Here is a 20,744-nt window from a genome sequence, read left to right as displayed (position 1 = left end):
ACCAAGATTCTCGCGACCGCCATCATAAACTCTCCTTAAAACCAAGACCATTGGAGACACACTTAAAAACCCTAGCAAAGCCCTAAAAATCCCAATGTGGCCACGACAATGGCCACCCTCAATCGCGAAAATCATAAAAACAAATAAAAGAAGGAAAAGGAAGCCTTACCAAACTGAAAGATGAGATGAACTCATAGGAAAAGCACCGTGAAGATGAAGGAGCAGCGACGGAGTAAGCAAGAAAGCCTGAGAACTTTTGCAAAGTGTGAAGGCTTTCTAACAAGTTCGCCCACTTTTATAGTGGTTTGCATGGGAGACAAAAGGGTGGGGTTTAATCATAGCCGTTGATCTATAGTGAATCTCGGCCCTGCATTTGTCGAGCGATCTCAACCCTTGGACGTGGCCACGTGTCAATCATCCACGAGGGGCGATCAACCGTCAGACTACCACAATCATAACCATTGTTGCACGTCGCCTCTGTACAGAATTTGTATATAAACCCCCTCCAACAATGAGAAAGGGGTTAACAAATTATTCTAGGATTGTTATCGTAAGCTCTCACAGTTTATACAAAGACAGTGGACATAGGCTCAAGAGTTTAACTCGTCGAACCACTTTAAAAAATTTTTGTCATTTTCTTTACTGCATTTATTGTTTATTCATTGCTGGTTACCTGTAATCACGCACACATCAATTTCGATCCCGTCAAGGTCGATTGAATCGCTTTAGTTGGTGTATTTTTGCATCAACACTATGCAAATTTTTTTTTTTCATTGCTCTGAATTTCAGTCAGATTTTATGTCTAAAAAGTAAAAATAAACGCATGAAAAAAGATTTAACCCGAAGAAAATGAAAATCGTGGACTACTCCTTCATGGAGTCGCTTTCGTGTTCTGTTTTTTTTTTTTTTTTTTTTTTTCCCTCTGTAAAGCCGTGTCGACTACTCCACCAGTCCATGGAGTAGCTTCCATTGAAATGCCGTGTGGTGTGGTTGGAGTCCACCACTCTGAAATAATGCATGACCCAATGAAGATAGCGTTATTATGGTTAGAACCATCGGTGTCTAATGGTTTTTCTTTTTTGAAAAGTCTACTTTCTTTACGACTATGTACCTCTAGTGTCGCCTCTATTAGTAAATTTCTCTCGGCAAGGCATGAATTTGAAATATAATAATTTAGATTAGCCGTTTGGTTAATTTTCCAATCGTAGGACCATTTTAATCAACTTGGGAATTAAAATTTCACAAAATTCTGCAATATTCTTACACGAACATACAAATTCAAAGCATCAATTACCGACCTAAAAATAACAACATTGGAGAGAAAAGCAAGATCATTGTCTTTCTCTGCATAACTTTTCATCTAACGCTGACACCCAAATGTTGGGCATTGCCAAAGAATTAGAATTGTATTCAAGCACATAAACTTGTACAAATGCTTTCTTTTACTTTTATGGGCACAAAAGAAGCAGCAATTACTCTTTGAATTGTGAAAGAATTGAGGTTGTGTTACCTATATGACGGAAGTGTGTTTTGGAAAGATTTCTTTTATTTACTTTACCTTTAATTCATATTGTCTTTGTGATGAGTGAAAAGAACAATGTCAGCAAACAGAGAACTTGATGTTCATGTCACTTTCCTGCGTGTAAGCTAGCTTACATACTGTAACAACCACTCCAAGCTCTGTTAGAATTAACACAATGTAAGTGACTGCTTAACTTGAAATACTATTCAGAATTGTATTATGCAAATGACATGAATTTGATACCTTTATGCAATCAGGTAAATCACTATCTTTTGTTCTGACATGAATCTGCAAAATTGAATTGACTAGTCAGAACTCAAGACCTTATTTAACTCCGGATGACCCTGTAAGTCTATCTAGGCCAAATTTGATCTGTCAATTACAATAAAGATCAAGTCCAAACAATGGTGGAATATCAGGCTCGCCATTTTGATCATTTGTCGACAAAATGGTCAGATTTCAATTGTGATATCCAAAAACTCACACTTTATAAGGCAGGTTAGGGACACGAAATTCATTTGAATTGACTGATGTTCGTTCTGTAAGTATTTATACCTCGATGACTTTTTGGTAGGATGACTCTCCCCTGCTTTCTAGAGAAGCCAGGATAACAAGTCCAGCTGCAACTGTTGATGGCCAATAGGACAGCTGCTCATGGTCTGATAGAGCTAGAACTGCCAGGTACTTGGCCATCTTCTCCAGCGCTGCATCAGCTCCGGCAGCTTTCAGGTAGAACCTTTTGACAAATTCGTATTCATATTTAGGGGAAACGATATGGATTTATATGAAACATTTCAATTTATGGCAGTGTATGGACCAAAACAAGGGAATCAGAACAAGTCCGAAGGTTTTCAATGTTAAACTCAGCAGTCAGGCCTCAGTTGTCCTATCATATAATGGGGAGAAAGAACAGATACTCATACCACAGAAAGTTGTAAATGGTAGGCAAGAAACACTGAAAGTTGAGGACCTCCTGCACCAGCCATTCCATGGCGACCACTTCATTTCTGCTGTAAATGTTGCTCTCTACGCTGAAAGTATTTTGTCGCACACTGAAATGAAGATAAAAAATAAATTAATTAATTAAGTCACATCCTAAAGGACAAATCTTTCAGCAAGCGAGATCATTATAGTTTTGGAAGCCACTGATAGCCTATGATTTTAATTAGAGTGATTATTTTGATATGATTTCACCACATAATGAGCTTGAGAAATCTTGAACTGGATAGAGGATAGATATTTCGGGCAGAAAATAGGAAATTAATTGTTAATTTTGAGTTTTTATCCAGTTCTTTTGCACCTACCTAACACCAATTGCATATTCAACTATTCAAGATTATAAAATATGAGACATTTCACGATGTGGTACTACTAATCCTTTTTGAGTATGCAAAATCAAGTTTCCAACCCAATCAAACTACTGAGAGAAAGCGAAAAAACCGGAGTACCATGAGGGAGGGAATATATAAAGCTGAAAATACTGTTGACCCATTCAATATAACAGAGAAACATTTCGTGCGGCATAATCAAAATTCGAAAAGAAAACCTACCTGAATCCACATCTGATAGTTTAAAGAAGGCAGTAACCACAAAACTAATAACACTTGTGTCTATATATACACTTACAGCCTCTAGCCTTTATGCAATAACAGAGAATGATGATTACCTATTGTAGGGCTGATTTTCTTCAAGTCTGGTGGCCAGTACAAGACAGGCTATTCCAACAATTTGAAGGTTCCTTTTGGCTTGGAAGAAACCCCTGCTTAAAAACCGATCTAAAAGGTTAACTCCAAGAAACATTGTTTCCTGCTGAAACTCCTTGGCACTGCATTGCTGCATAAAGCAACACATTCATATCATCATGTGATTAGTAATAAAGAAATGAAGCAGATTTCTGATACTGATATTTTTCAATTACTTGTAAACTCGTTTTTTAAGATAAATAAAATTGTTTTGAATTGTTTGATATACGCTTGATAGTTAATTTTACAATTGACGTTGTTGTTGCTTAGTAAACAATCATAAAACTCCTCAGCCTTGGCCGACAGGCTTAACAAACTTTAGATGCCATGGGAGTGGTCAACATTCTATTCAGTTAGTGGTAGACACTAAAAAGACCTCGTGATGCACCAAACTCCATGCCACAAGTAAAAGTGAAAATTTAAGATAACGAAAACACCCTCAGATGACAACCACGCCATTTTTTCGCCTCTTAACTCTTTTAGCCGGCAAGAGAAACGCAGAACTAGCTCACAAAACTGGAAGCACGTTCGTCTGTATACAATGACGTGTCACAAAGTGACTAGACCTGATAGTAGTCCCGAAAAATCGTCACTGCAGAGAGTGTGTAGTAATGTACTTGCTAACCGTGTTTTGTAAAACTGTCGAGTAATTAATTTAATGACTACGGCGATTAATATGGAGAAGTACACGTGGATCAAGGAGCACACACCTCGACGATCCAGTGGACCATTTGAGACCGTTGTTGGACGATTAGATCGCCGTATTCTGTGGTTGAAAGGTATTCATCGGGGTAGTCATACAAAAACACTTGTCTCCTCTCTCTTTCACGGATCCTCTGATAGCTCTCTTCGTCCTCCTCATTTACGAATCTCACCAACTAAAAGTTGAAAAAAAAAAAAAAAAAAAAAGTTTGACACTTGCATCAGACGTATCATTTCAGAATATTACTTGACTCTCTTCGTTTTCTTATTGTTTTTAACACTGTTTGGTTGACAAGAAAATAACTAACTCAAAAGCGAAAGAAACGTTAAATTCCCCAAATTATGCGAAGGCATTTATTAATTAATTATTAATCCACATAGCTATGTTTGGCTACGAAGAAAACTAATATCTGCATGAATTGAAAAGCAGTAGATAAATATCGAATTAACAAAATGAGAGTAACAGAGCATTAAATTACGCCTGCTTGGCTACTAAGAAAATGCTAAATGCAACGGGAAAATAAAATTAAACTTACTGCAGACTGATATAGACGCTTTTCTTGAACGATAGAACACTTTCTGGAATCTAGAGGAACAGTCGATCTTGAGAATTGCTTACTGAACTCCAGGAACAGAGAGTAAGTAAGTGACGGAGGGCTAGTATCGTCAACAGATAGCTCAGAGGTTTGGCTTTCAGAATCAAAACTGAAAATAGACTGAGTGTAATCCGACAAATCGAGGTCCGAATTCTCCGGGAAAAAATCGAATTGCAGCTCAGAAAATACAGTATCGTGACTTGAAGAGTACTCACATACGTCGTCGTGTGACAGCTCCTCCGTACACGCGAGATCCGAATCGGATTTGGAGCCGCCCGGCCTTTGCTCCACAACAGAATCCGAGTTTGAAATCGTGAAACACGAATCAGCAGCATCATTTTTCAAATTATCAGAGAGTTCATGCCTTAGTGATGCTCTGTTATCATTTTCAACAGCGGAAGCAACTGAAACGACGTCACTGTTGTTTTCATTTCTTTCCGACGAGATTTTCCAATTACTGGCACCGAATTTGAAAATATCATTGGATCGTGAAACGTCGTTTTGTTCAATTTCTTTGGCATTTTCATGTCCTTTGTTGAACTTAGAACTGATCTCTGCAAAAACAGCTCCGGAGTTGGAGAAAACACAAGACGACTCACTCGCCTCAACCTCATTTCCTTTCCACTCGTTTTCCTTCTGTTGCTCATTGGAAGACCTCGTGATTCTCCGCAACGGCGCGTCATTTTCAATCTTCTTCGTCTCTCCGTTAACTTCAGCGAGTTGTCTCTTCCTCGAGCTTGAAGAAACTTCGTCGCCACCGAAATAAGTGCATGAGCTGGAATCACCGGAGAGCACTGAGATGCCTTTGGTATCGGTGTTGAAAAGAACCGGAGAGATCTTTGATCGAAGTAAACGAGGTCGTTTTGACCGGAGCTTCTTCTTGATATACGACTTCTGTTCCATCGTCTTCTGTATGTAATTTGAAATTCGAATTCGAGATTGGAAGTTTGATGAGAGATTCGAAGTGTATGAAAGTAGAGAAGTTGTGCGTTGTGCAAAGTGTAAGTTCCCGCGAAGCGATTGCGGACGTTGGGGCAAATAGTGCGTGGTGGAGGGGTTTTTATAGGCTGCGTCGGGGTCCACATATGAAACAGTTTCACACGCACGGACATCGTGTAATTTGGTGGATCTTACCGTTTGTCTATTCAGTAATGGTGACGTGAGAAAAGTGGGGACATCCATGTCACTATAGTGATAGAATGAATTAAAACGGTCAAAATACCCAGAATAAAATTATAATTATAATTTTTTCTTACAATTTTTTATATAATTTTACTATACAGTTGGTAATTAATCAATTTATATTTTAATAGACAAAATTTACTGCAAACTAATTAATCATAAACTATCACATCAAAATTATATAAAAAAAAATTAAGTATAATGATGCTCATTTCTAGATGTTCTTTTTTTCCATTCTATCATCCATCTATACCAATTTATTGTCATTTTAAAAATCTAATTAATCTAATATTTTCGTTGTATATGTACGAATATTCCCAAAATTCAAATTTCTATACTTAATAATTTCCTTCCTTAATAGAATATGATCAATAAATTATATTAAACATGACATTATTTTAAATCCATTTATTTTTAAATTTTAAATCTATGCGGCCAATAATTTTTTTTTTTTTTTACCCATTCAATATATACAGTTGATATTTCAAAAAATTACGAAGAAATTTTATACAATGGATTACATGTAACATGTATTGTTAATATAATAACTAATAACATATATAATAATAAGACTTGACATTAATCTAAATCAATTTATTTTTAATTATTAAATTTATATCGGCTCCATTAATTTTTAAATTTGCAATGAATTCACGTTTAATATTCGAAAATCGTATATCAAAATATATAATTTATAATGAAGCATTGTCTCATTCTCATACCTAGGAAAAGATCACAAACTCCTTAATTTTATCTAATTTTTAACATTAAATATCAAACTTTAGATTATTATAGACTAATTGTGTGAATTTATTACACGGACAGGTTGCTTTTAATGATATATATATATATTAGACTAATTGTGTAAATTTATTACAGGGACAAGTTGCTTTTAATGATAAATGTAATTCATAAGGAACAACTAAAACTATGTGTATATATTAATGTACATTTGTGTATGTATGTATATAGTTCAATTATATCAATTTAATTTTTATTGAAAATACTGATTTAGATTTTCAATTTTTATTTGAAACAGTTTAATGGTTGATAAATGGAAGTTAGAAGTAGTTATTTTACAAACCACGTTATTACCTTTTCAATTGTGATTTATCATTGTCATTAGTTCTTCCTTAAAACTTCAATATCTAATTCACCTTGTTAGTTACATGAAAAAATCATTTCTTGAATTGTTATTTTAGATATAGGTAAAGATTTCCTCGGACAGAAAATTGCACTAAATTCATTTTTTAGAAAGCTTTAAATGTTAAAATTATTATATATTTATTAAAAAAATTTAAGCTTTTTAATATTTTTTTCCTTGTCAATCTAAAAGTTATTTAAGAGAAACCTTATTAAATAGTTATTTTTCTGTTAAAATAAAGAGCGAGCGAAGATCCCGCTACATGGACAAGGCAGTTACCGTCCATTACTCAAAAATTAAATCATTCTTTTTTTTTTTTTTTGAATTATTCAAACTTCTCCTTTCTTTTTCACCACTTCTTCCTGGGATCGCATATTTCATCTTGCATGTCGGTAAGTTTTTTTCAAAAGATTTTATCGTTGGTTGTGGGATTTGTCTGATTTGTTAGATCCATTGAGTTTATCTAAACTATTTGCATTGCCGTTTCATGGGTTTTGATTGAAGCCCATAATGTGAGAACTTGAGAATATTCAGTAATACAAAATTTTTAGACATCTGTGCATTGTCGTTTGTGGGTGCCAATGTGTTTTTTCTGGTTACTAGGAGGAGAAAATGAAGGAATTATATAATAATAAAAAATTCTTCATTTATGCATTGGTGGTTAACAACAACAAAAAAATAAAATAATGGAATTATGCAAGTTTTGAGCTGTTAATGTAAAATAAAAATAAGGGGAATTTTACATTATAGAGTGGCAAGATGAAAGAGAATCGGGAGACATTCGGGTTTCTTGTTTCTTTTTAGTGTTTAAGGGTATTCAGAAATTGTTTTAGCTTCAATTTAATGAATGTCTAGGAGAGCAAGAAAATCTCCACATTAAGAATGACGGGTCTTATTTGAAAGAGTAAATACCTAAACTTACTAGTTAATTTGCCCCTTTTGATGCTAAATTGATGATTTTATGATTATTATAGTTCGACCATTATTGGACGAAGCACCTTCTAGCTTACAAGTTAAGGATTAGAGAACAACTTAGACTTGAGATTCATACTTGGTTAAAAAGTTAGGAGAATGTTTTCAGAGAATAATTTGCTATACTTTTAAAGAAGATATATTTCAATGAGGTTATTTGATCATTATAATTCTGTTACTCACAACTATACATTTGTGGTTGAGTTGGTTGAAAAAGGAACTTTCAAAGGCTTGACATCCTGCTTGTAATCCTTTCTCATCGATCCACTCTTTATATTGCCATGGAGTTGGAAAGAAACTGTCTCTTAATTCCTGTAACTGCTGCTCAAAACTCTTTATACGAAATAAATAGCTCATTCGCCAATTGGATTGCATTGAAGCAAAGTGGGAAACAAAAAAGAGTACCTGAAATGGTTGGTGCAACATACTTCATCTAATGAAGGTTTAGATATACAGTATATGCACTTTCTGTGCGCTGCTTTGGTGGGTGATATACATGCCTTAGAGGATGATGGACACAGTTTTACTGTTTACCCTGAGGACCTGTTTGAGCATTTCACAGGTCCCAGTGGACCATACTGAGCAAAGTCTCACAGCAGTTCCTCAGGCAACTATCATACCAAACTGGACAATCAATGTCTCAGATGTGTGGAACTACTACACATAGAATAGCATCTGTTGGTGCTATTAATAATAGAGCTTTGTTTTCTAAATATTCGCTTTTTACTTTTTTATCGATATATTTCCTTGAGGACTACCAATTTGAATAGTCTTTGCATTTTATCTCAACAACAATAACTTAAATTGGTAGTCACAAGCCAATCTGTAAGGTACACAAAAGAGAATTCTTATATCGTGACATTACTATGTACTAATCTCCTCTTTGTCAGTTCAAATTCTAATGATTTGTCTAGTACAAGATTAGAGTTTTGGTACAAAGTGCATTGTTTTTTCCTCATGATATAGTTTTACAAATGGCAATACTGAAATCTGTTTCCAATGTGTCTAATATTCTATGAATGAATTTTGTTTTTTTATTGTTTTTACATTTATCAACTGTTTAATTTCTTACAGATAAGAACAATTAAGGCTAACAATGTTTCAACAACTGCTTCCGAGAGGGATATCAAAGAATTCTTCATTTTCTCTGGAGATATTCAGTAGTGTTGAAATGCAAAGGTCAGCACACTTGTACCATAGAACAATTTATTGACTTGCAGAAGTCATATTCTGACGAAACATGGTGGTATCTTTTGCAGGGAGAGTGAAACAACTCAGCTTGCTTATGTAACCTTCAAGGAACCACGGGGAACGGATACAGCAATACTCTTGTCGGTATGTTTATCCAGTAGGTCTAAGGTTTTAATCTTTGCATTTGAAACCTCTGAGTTCTTTCCATCCCTAAGCAGAATGTTGCGTTAGGCATTAGCAGAGTACATTTTTGAGTTATTAAAAAAATAATTGAAAATGAGATAACTGCAAAATTACTAAGATAAAGAAAAGCATTAAATCTCTGAAAAGCTTTGGTACCGAATATCATGATTACTTGGATCTAGACCACATGCTATTAGGTATAGCCCTTGAAGTCAAAACTCAAGGCAAGATTAAATGTGCAAGCCTAAGATGTATCTAGAACATTTGATTTAAGAAGCTGCTCTTTTGGATTACCTCTTCTTTTTTTTTCTTTTTTTTCTTTCTTAAGGAACTTTCTTAGTTTTATCACAGGGATCCACCATCTCCGGTCTTCCTGTTACAATTACCCCTGTTGAGGATATCTGCTGCCTCCAGAAGCTCTCCACCAAACTCGGTAAATTCATGGCTGCATGAATCTGTATGTATGCACATTCTGCATCAGCACACCCATTCAGTCTGAAAATACACTTGGCACAAGTGAAGTAAATCAGGCTGTCTCTGATTCCTGTGCTCTGATTTTACTTTAGGAAAGAAAATCAGATTCACCTTGTACTCCTCATAAAAATGAAATAGAATTCTGAAAGTGAACAGGAAATTATACATGTTTTCTGATATTTAAATGAGGCTTCTGAAAATTATTGCTTTCCTATGTTAAAAGTTAGGGAGGGAGGTATACCATTAGCTTCGCCTTAGAATTACTTTCTCAGTAAAAAGATTCAAGTTAATATCTAATCACATAACTTTTAGTGAAATAAAAAAGCAAATATGATATTGTCACTATGTTTCTTTGACATAGTGCACTAGTATAAATGTGAATCTTCTACCTCTATTTATTTCTACTAGGTTTTTGTCACTATGTTTTGTATTCCTCATATTTTGTTTTTTTTGAAGGAAAAGAACCCACCTGCTACTGATGCTTCTGTTAAGAAGGCTGAGATGTGGTAAGTACCATGCTTGCGAAGGTTTGTCTTGGAAAGGATGCCGTCAACAAGGCAAAGGCCCTTGATGAACAGCATCATTTGACATCAATGCATCTGCCACAGTTGATCCATTGATAGTAAGATGGGTCTGAGTGAAAAGCTAAGCATGGGAACAGCTATGGTCAATGAAAAGTTGAAAGAGGTTGACGAGCATTCCAAGTTTCGGAGAAGACAAAAACTGCCTTTGCAGTTGCTGAGCAGACGGCAGCAGTGCAGGATCTGCCATCATGAGCAACCGTTACATATTAAAAGGAGTTACATGGGTTTCAAGTGCATTTGGTGCAGTCACAAAGGCAGCTGAGGATGTTAGCACGATGACCAAAGAGAAGGTTGAAAAGGCTGAGGAGGAGAAAAGGAGGTCATTTACAGGAAAGGACTGGAATCATCAATGACTTTGCACAGGTTCATCTTGACAACCCTGCAGCAGGAGACCCCTCTATACTTCCACGTTCCGATTCATTCAACTGACAGTAAGCTTGGAAATATACACTCGCGTTGAACTTCTCGCATAGCTCTGGATCCCTGTGATTTTCTCTTTTGATAAACTTCTACGCTGGATTGTATTTATATACAGTGCTTGCTAGTAGTTCACAGCCTGGGGTGAGAATTTCTTATTACATTTAATTCAATCCGATATTAGTCTTGACTGTCTCTCCGCACTTTGTTAAAGAATGAGAACGTCATGGATGATCGTTATGTATTGCAGAAAGTTTGAAGTGAATTAAAAAGAAATGGAAAATATGATGTCTTTAGTCCATGTCCTGGCTAGTACATTTTTATATTGAAACAGTCATGGTTTAGGTGGTGAAGGGTCACTTAAAAACATGTTACTAAAAATGTTTTTGTCTCTAAAAGGAATAATGCCGTCTTATGGTATAATATAACTATAAACTAGAACCCAAAAAACCATTTGCACAATGCCAATTTTTTCCAGCATGTGTCGAAAACTTTAAATACAAATTCCAAACCCACCAAGGAGATAAGCCCATTACCCCATGTCTTGGCTCTCTTGATACAGAAGCTATTGTGGCAAGGAGGCCAAACATTGAAGAAATTTCATCACAAAGCATACAATTAAGCTTTTTGAGGGTCTCCTGATTTCTGCTTACATGAACAAATCAAGTACACATATTTTTGCCCGAGAAAGAAGGCAGTGACACAGGGAAGGCCACTGACTTCCACTGGCTTAAAAGAGTTGCCTTTAGAACAAGGATGCTGCCGACGAAGTTGTACTCCAACACTAGACCATTATAAAATGGTGCCCGATCAAAACAAGAGAGCAAGAAGTTCATTTTACAATAGGATATTTCAATAATTGTGGAAGGGTAATAAAGAAACATGGTTTTTTCAACTCGTTAATATGAAGGATCTCAAATTTAAGACTCAACAAATGAGCCAGATTGTTGTTATGCACCATAATGTTTTGAAAACCATGCCATCTATAGCGTGTAAAGGCACATTTTGACATGATAATCAAAAGAAATACAGATAACAGAGAATCATCAAATCAAAAGAAGTAGAGGTAACAGCACAACAGCACTAATTACATAACTTCAAAAGTTTGTCTAGTAATGTAAGCATCTTGTTATTGATTATTGAATAGATAGTTAATGAGTCAAATTGCATACCTGTGATGGAATGAGATAATTCATTGAATTTTCCTCTTCTTCTTTCCTGAAATGAAATGGACTCACTCTTCTCTTATTCTTCTTCAGGATCATAGATGAATCTGGAATCTATATCGACATTTAAGGATGTAGGCTTTGTCGGACCACTCATGTCCTTTATTTCTTTTGCAAGGATTCTTCAAGCAAGGGAGGATGGCAAGCCTGCCTTCAGAATGATGTGAGCATGGACAATCTCTGATGAACAAATATTCAAGCGAAGTGAGGTTCTGAAAGCCCCTGGACGATAGCATTTCTATTTGGAGAATCTGTCAATAGTCAATGGAGTTAAAGAGCGGACAACATCATTCCCATCTCTCTTCGTCTGGGAACGTTCTGCATCTGAGCATCCACCAATGTAAAGGCCTCGAAGAGAAGTGAGCTTGTGCAATCCCACCTGATCAATGGCTCATTGTACAGATATCTTCACAGAAAATGAAGTGATGCTGGTGGGAAACCTTCTTCCGGAGAAGATGCGCTTGGACATTTTCGTAACTCTAATATCGGAAGAACAGCTAAGGTAGTTCGTGCCGTTTGGTAAGGCCTTCAGTTTCCACAGGCTTGGATTGAAACATGTAAATTGGTGTTGGGGTCCTGGGGGAGCCCTCCTTCTGGAAGTGATTGACTCAAGTATAGCCTTCTTGATTCTCAAAACATCAAAATCACCAGAGATACATGAACGAAATAGAGAGAACAACAGGAACAAATAATAATAGTAAAACAAAACACACAGTAAACAAAGAAAATAATACGGCGATTTACCCGGTTCACCCAATATGGGCTCGTCCTGCTGAGTCAATATTATTTCAATATGCCTCACCTTTTGTTTACAATGAATGAATTGCTCACACTCATACAAGTTAAAAGTAGTTTATATACTAGGTTAAGAGATTAAACCTAGTTTTACAAGGATTCTTATTCTTAAGTCCAACCCAAAAGGGGATTAATAACTTAAAAAAAATCCTACAGCGGTTATACATGGAAAAGCCAAAACCGAGTGCGTCTCCATACCCTTTAATAACTTAAAAGAAATCCTCAGCGGGACCCCGAGTGCGTCTCCGTTACCCTTTAATGCTGAAGTAGTCGACAACTCCAACAATACAAACACAAGCTTGAGTTAAAATCTTCCACTGCTGCATTATACATAAGTCGAGCGAGCGTAGTTTTACTTTTACCAATTCCTCCCATCCCAACAATGGGTACCCACCATAGTGGCATCACTCAGTGGATTACTTAACACCATTTCAAGCACTTTCTTCCTATCTTCATCTCCCCATAAACAGAGGTTCAGTGGCAACAAGTACTCGCCGGTCTTCCATCCAACAACCATGACCCTCCATAAATCTTCTCCAACCCCAGTTCATTTGTTCGTTTACAGACTTCTTCTAACCGATAAGGGGTCTTTTTCATCGTTGATGCCTTGAAGACTAACACTCAAACTATGGAAACAAGCAGTGATGAAGTTTCGTACCTTATTGCTAATTTGAACATGATCTTGAATCAAGCTACGCTGTAAAGCTTCAGTGGCAAACTATCCAGTATGTCTTCAACATCGTAGGCCAAGCCTTGAGATCGTCCAGCCAGACCGCATGTATGAGTTGCTTTCCTCTGCGTCGCTGAGCACTGCATAAATAGAGTTTTTTTCCCAGTTTGTAGCTTTGAGTGTATCCTCCCTTGCGATCAAAGTTGAGCAAATCACGAGACGCCAATCTGTCGAACAATGCCATGGGTTTGTGTGTTGATAGAAAGGAATTGGGATGGTCACAAAGAGAGTCTGGTTTTCTCGTAGACTATTTTGATAACATTTCATGATCAAAATATATAAGAGACAACCTCTTGTTTTATCTACTATTTCTGATTGACGTTAATTGATAAACATAATAAATATTATTTGGTTTATCATTTTGAATCCCTCCCTTCATGATGGCACTAACTCCCAATAAATAAGATTTTATATTTGTTGAAAAACTATGTGATGTGAGTGATTTTTCTTCCACCTCGGAGGATGGTGAGGTTATAGCTAAATTTAGAATTTGCTTGACTAACCAATTGTCCGATCTAACATAAGCTAGTCATGATCAATCTTTATAGTTGTTCAACCACTTACAAGATACTTTAGACCCGGATATCTCGGAATATATCAGATCAACAGCAATCTTGGTACAATCTCAGCGCTCAATCGCGAGAATATCGGAGTTGCATTTCAATCTTAACTGTAATCTCTTTATTTTCACTCTTTTCTTTGTACAGAAATTGTATTAAAACCCCTCCAACGATGGAAAGGGGTTAGTAAATTATTCTAGGATTGTTATCGTAAGCTCTCATAGCAAATACAAAGACACTAAACGTAGGCTCAAGAGTTAACTCACCAAATCACTTTAAAAACCTCTTTGTCATTTTCTTTACTGCATTTATTGTTTATTCATTGCTGGTTACTCGTAATCACATACACATCAGTTTCGATCCCGTCAAGGTCGATGGATAGCTCTAGTTGGTGTACTTTTGCATCAACATTTTGGTGCTAGAAGGAAGGCCTCTGACAAAATCTTAGAAATTCCAGCAACAAATCCCAGTGACCCGATCACTCAAAGGCCCATGATGGTTGAACCCAATCAAAGACCATATCGGGAACCACGACAATGTGGAGAACACCCCCCAAGAGATACATCAAGTTGTCGCCAAGCGTTGACCACAAGTGTCACCGGTGTAGCAGGCCACAAACCAATTGGGGGCAAAGACGTCAAATCGAATGGCAATTGGTGGAGATGATTAGAACGATGGTCCACAAGCTATGCAACAAAATGTGGTCGAGTTGAGAATTAGAACCAGCCCCAAGATCTTGATCGATCGCGCTTCACAAACATCACCCCGACAGGGTGGCACTTAGTCGGCCACCAATTTGGTTCATCGACACCGAGGCACGGCCGATGACCTCGACACCGCCAAGAACACTCTGCATAGAAAAAAGAATCCACGGAAAACTAACCCTGGGACGCGATCGGGCAAATAGCCCATAAGAGAAGACAAAGATAATGGTAGCCAGAGGGATACTTAACCTACTCGACGATATCCTCAGCTTCAGCGTGCCGTTTTAACCCACGCTCAAGATAGGCTCAATCTCACAAGCTCACGAGAGGGAGTCATGTGCGCCAATCTGGCAATGACCGACGTTCTGGTTATAACCAACATCGCAAGCAATGCACAGATGAGCATAATAACACCTACCAACCCAGTCATCATGACTAAACCTCACGATCAAGGGCACAATGGAGGGGGCACACAAGTAATAGATTTGCGAGCACACTACTCGAGGTAAGGTTGAACAAAGCCAGCCAGGACAATCCTCATAATGAAACTTAGATCGATGTAGAAAATGCAATGATCTAAGAGCCCACCAACACAATTTAGCGAAAGAGATAATGAGCTCTCCCTTCTAGAGGAGGTTCGCCATGCCCTGTTTCCCTAGGGATTTAAGGTGCCAAAGGTATGTTCGATGGGAAATGAGATCTCAAAGACCACCTCAACTCTTTCAACGACCTGATAGAGCACCAGGTGTGTGACTTGGCAAAGTGCCGCTGTTTGCGGTCACGTTGGTAGGGGATGCCAGAGGTGATACAAAAGACTAAAGCGAACTCTATCAGTCTTGGCAACAATTCTCCTCACTGACTTACAGCAATCCAAATAAGGGACAATTCGCAATGCCGCTCAACTACTTGAGCAACATCTTCAGGAGAGAGACGAAACACTGACCTCATATTTAATGAGGTTCTAGAACAGTAGGTAAAGGTCATGGATGCACCCGAAGAGTCAATCTGGACTTTGCTAATGTAGACATCAGGCCTCCAAAGTGAAGCATGTGAGCCGGACAAAGTTTACTAGATGGCTGCAAGCATAGCGAGTAGAAAGATCGCCAAGCATGGCAATGGGGCGGGCGAGGGGGGATCTCATTCACCGTACCCATCCCCATCCTCAAAATCATTCCCCACCCGCCCCATCCCCGTACGGGATGACAGGAATTCCCCTTCCCTGCCCCAAAGGGGAATGTTGGAGGTCCATCCTCGCCCCGTTAATTTATATAAAACATAATTAATTGAGTATTACCAAACACAATAGTTAATTCTCGTCCACATGACAAACACTTAAATTAATCGTTTAAAACATAATTAATTATACATAAATATGGGTCAAGGTTTGTTCTTGTTCAATTGTTTAGGGTGAGAGAAATTAGGAAAATAGGGTTTATATAGGTAGGAAATTGTGTAATTAGGTGAAATATAGGGATATTAGTGAAAAGTAAATATATATATACATTTTTTAATTTTATATTATATACGGGACGGGTGGGGGAAAGGCATCACCCACCTTGCCCCATCCCGAGGATGGGGATTAAAACACCCCCCACCCCCGCCCCTATCCTCGAAAAACCGGGGCTTCCCGCCCCATATGGGCTGGGTGGGAGGGTCCCCGAAATCCGGGGAACATTGCCATGCCTAAAGATCGCTAACCATTGGCCAAAAGCTTGCCGCGAAAAGCCACGGACATCTCACACCTCAAAAGGGACTTAGAGATCACAACACAAACCTATGGGGTATTCTTTCAAGAGAAGCCTTCTGGAACCCTCAAGTTGAGTTGAGGCGCACAAGTCTCATTTATGGGCGAGATCCTCAGCATCAATCGAGGATTGTGGTTCCTTCCACGACTATGGATTGGGGATCTCCTTGACCGACCGACTTCCACAAAAGCATGGTCGGAAGAGCCCACCACATCAGGGTCTGAACTCCGTGCGACAATATCCTCAGAAGCCTCAGGGACTACGCTCCCAAGAACTACTGAGCCCGGGAGAATCGAACATGCGATCAATGGTATGGCTCTTTGACGAAGACATGACGATGGCTCGCCTCTAGATACTTGAAATATAATCAAACATGTGTTAGAGCTTGAAAAACTAGGCCACCTATCCACACTTGCTTTTAGTTCATGCACCCAAAGTAGCTCACGTCAGACAACAGACATGCGTGACCCACCAAGATTCTCGCGACCGCACATAAAACTCTCCTTAAAACAGACCATTGGAGACACACTTAAAAACCCTAGCAAAGCCCTAAAAATCCCAATGTGGCCACGACAATGGCCACCCTCAATCGCGAAAATCATAAAACAAATAGAAGGAAAAGAAGCCTTACCAAACTGAAAGATGAGATGAACTCATAGGAAAGCACCGTGAAGATGAAGGAGCAGCGACGGAGTAACAAGAAAGCCTGAGAACTTTGCAAGTGTGAAGCTTTCTAACAAGTTCGCCCACTTTATAGTGGTTTGCATGGGAGACAAAAGGGTGGGGTTTAATCAGCCGTTTCTATAGTGAATCTCGGCCCTGCATTTGTCGAGCGATCTCAACCCTTGGACGTGGCCAGTGTCAATCATCCACGAGGGGCGATCAACCGTCAGACTACCACATCATACCATTGTTGCACGTCGCCTCTGTACAGAATTTGTATATAAACCCCCTCCAACAATGAGAAAGGGGTTAACAAATTATTCTAGGATTGTTATCGTAAGCTCTCACAGTTTATACAAAGACAGTGGACATAGGCTCAAGAGTTTAACTCGTCGAACCACTTTAAAAAATTTTTGTCATTTTCTTTACTGCATTATTGTTTATTCATTGCTGGTTACCTGTAATCACGCAACATCAATTTCGATCCCGTCAAGGTCGATTGAATCGCTTAGTTGGTGTATTTGCATCAACACTATGCAAATTTTTTTTTCATTGCTCTGAATTTCGTCAGATTTTATGTAAAAAGTAAAAATAAACGCATGAAAAAGATTTAACCCGAAGAAAATGAAAATCGTGGACTACTCCTTCATGGAGTCGCTTTCGTGTTTTTTTTTTTTTTTCCTCTGTAAAGCCGTGTCGACTACTCACCAGTCCATGGAGTAGCTTCCATTGAAATGCCGTGTGGTGTGGTTGGAGTCCACACTCGAAATAATGCATGACCCAATGAAGATAGCGTTATTATGGTTAGAACCATCGGTGTCTAATGGTTTTTCTTTTTGAAAAGTCTACTTTCTTTACGACTATGTACCTCTAGTGTCGCCTCTATTAGTAAATTTCTCCGGCAAGGCATGATTTGAAATATAATATTTAGATTAGCCGTGTGTTAATTTTCCAATCGTAGGACCATTTTAATCAACTTGGGAATTAAATTTCACAAAATTCTGCAATATTCTTACACGAACATACAAATTCAAAGCATCAATTACCGACTTAAAAATAACAACATTGGAGAGAAAAGTAAGATAATTGCTTTTCTCGCATAACTTTTCATCTAACGCTGACACCCAAATGTTGGGCATTGCCAAAGAAATAGAATTGTATTCAAGCACATAAACTTGTATCAAATGCTTTCTTTTACTTTTAGGGGCACAAAAGAAGCATCAATTACTCTTGAATTGTGAAAGAATTGAGTTGTGTTACCTTATGACGGAAGTGTGTTTTGGAAAGATTTTTTATTTACTTTACCTTTAATTATATTGTCTTTGTGTGAGTGAAAAGAACAATGTCAGCAAACAGAGAACTTGATGTTCATGTCACTTTCCTGGTGTAAGCTAGCTTACATACTGTAACAACCACTCCAAGCTCTGTTAGAATTAACACAATGTAAGTGACTGCTTAACTTGAAATACTATTCAGAATTGTATTATGCAATGACATGAATTTGATACCTTTATGCAATCAGGTAAATCACTATCTTTTGTTCTGACATGAATCTGCAAAATGGAATTGACTAGTCAGAACTCAAGACCTTATTTAACTCCGGATGACCCTGTAAGTCTATCTAGGCCAAATTGATCTGTCAATTACAATAAAGATCAAGTCCAAACAATGGTGGAATATCAGGTCGCCATTTTGATCATTTGTCGACAAAATGGTCAGATTTCAATTGTGATATCCAAGAGCTCACACTTTATGAGGCAGGTTAGGGACACGAAATTCATTTGAATTGACTGATGTTCGTTCTGTAAGTATTTAACCTCGATGACTTTTGGTAGATGACTCTCCCCTGCTTTCTAGAGAAGCCAGGATACAGTCAGCTGCAACTGTGATGGCCAATAGGACAGTGCTCATGGTCTGATAGAGCTAGAACTGCCAGGTACTTGGCCATCTTCCAGCTCTGCATCAGCCCCGGCAGCTTTCAGGTAGAACCTTTTGACAAATTCGTATTATATTTAGGGAAACGATATGGATTTATATGAAACATTTCAATTTATGGCGTGTATGGACCAAAACAAGGGAATCAGAACAAGTCCGAAGGTTTTCAATGTTAAACTCAGCAGTCAGGCCTCAGTTGTCCTATCATATAATGGGGAGAAGAAACAGATACTCATACCACCGAAAGTTGTAAATGGTAGGCAAGAAAACATGAAAGTTGAGGACCTCCTGCACCAGCCATTCCATGGCGACCACTTCATTTCTGCTGTAAATGTTGCTCTCTACGCTGAAAGTATTTTGTCGCACACTGAAATGAAGATAAAAATAAATATTAATTAAGTCACATCCTAAAGGACAAATCTTTCAGCAAGCGAGATCATTATAGTTTTGGAAGCCACTGATGCCTATGATTTTAATTAGAGCGATTATTTTGATATGATTTCACACAATAATGAGCTGAGAATCTTGAATGGATAGGAAGATATTTCGGGCAGAAAATAGGAATAATTGTTAATTTTGAGTTTTTATCCAGTTCTTTTGCACCTACCTAACACCAATTGCATATTCAACTATTCAAGATTATAAAATATGAGACATTTTACGATGTGGTACTACTAACCTTTTTGAGTATGCAAATCAAGTTTCAACCCAATAAAACTACTGGAGAAAGCGAAAAAACCGGAGTACCATGAGGGAGGGAATATATAAAGCTGAAAATACTGTTGACCCATTCAATATAACAGAGAAACATTTCGTGCGGCATAATCAAAATTCGAAAAAGAAACCTATCTGAATCCACATCTGATAGTTTAAGAAGGCAGTAACCACAAAACTAATAACACTGTGCCTATATAAACACTTACAGCCTCTAGCCTTTATGCAATAACAGAAAATGATGATTACCTATGTAGGGCTGATTTTCTTCAAGTCTGGTGGCCAGTACAAGACAGGCTATTCCAACAATTTGAAGGTTCCTTTTGGCTTGGAAGAAACCCCTGCTAAAAACCGATCTAAAAGGCTAACTCCAAGAAAAATGTTTCCTGCTGAAACTCCTTGGCACTGCATTGCGCATAAAGCAACACATTCATATCATCATGTGATTGTAATAAAGAAATGAAGCAGATTTCTGATATGATATTTTTCAATTACTTGTAAACTCGTTTTTTAAGATAAATAAAATTGTTTTGAATTGTTTGATATACGCTGATAGTTAATTTTACAATTGACGTTGTTGTTGCTTAGTAAACAATCATAAAATCCTCAGCCTTGGCCGACAGGCTTAACAAACTTTAGATGCCATGGGTGCGGTCAACATTCTATTCAGTTAGTGGTAGACACTAAAAAGACCTAGTGACGCAACAAACTCCATGCCACAAGTAAAAGTGAAAATTTAAGATAACGAAAACACCCTCAGATGACAACCACGCCATTTTTTCGCCTTAATCTTTTAGCCGGCAAGAGAAACGCAGAACTAGCTCACAAACTAGAAGCACGTTCGTCTGTATGCAATGACGTGTCACAAAGTGACTAGACCTGATAGTAGTCCCGAAAAATCGTCACTGCAGAGAGTGTGTAGTAATGTACTTGCTAACCGTGTTTTGTAAAACTGTCGAGTAA

At 37.7% G+C, this 20,744-nt stretch overlaps 1 protein-coding gene and 1 pseudogene across 1 annotated transcript; one reads left to right on the top strand and one right to left on the bottom strand.

The window, feature by feature from the left end:
* Positions 1-1,647: 1,647 nt before the first annotated feature.
* On the bottom strand, positions 1,648-5,465 carry LOC116133529 (cyclin-SDS). The gene is made up of 8 exons (XM_031419225.1): positions 5,104-5,465; positions 4,503-4,980; positions 3,975-4,142; positions 3,189-3,355; positions 2,446-2,574; positions 2,078-2,258; positions 1,766-1,810; positions 1,648-1,680 (listed from the first exon to the last, which is right to left on the bottom strand). Exons 1-8 carry the CDS (start codon positions 5,463-5,465, stop codon positions 1,648-1,650), a joined length of 1,563 nt encoding a protein of 520 aa, XP_031275085.1.
* Positions 5,466-8,141: 2,676 nt separating this feature from the next.
* On the top strand, positions 8,142-10,721 carry LOC116133528 (annotated as a pseudogene).
* The last annotated feature ends 10,023 nt before the right edge of the window (positions 10,722-20,744 follow it).

The sequence above is a fragment of the Pistacia vera genome, unplaced genomic scaffold (genome assembly GCF_008641045.1).
Source record: "Pistacia vera cultivar Batoury unplaced genomic scaffold, PisVer_v2 Contig270, whole genome shotgun sequence".
NCBI classification, from domain to species: domain Eukaryota; kingdom Viridiplantae; phylum Streptophyta; class Magnoliopsida; order Sapindales; family Anacardiaceae; genus Pistacia; species Pistacia vera.
The sequence above is the reverse complement of the archived record's forward strand: the minus strand, read 5'-3'. Positions and strand labels throughout refer to the sequence as shown.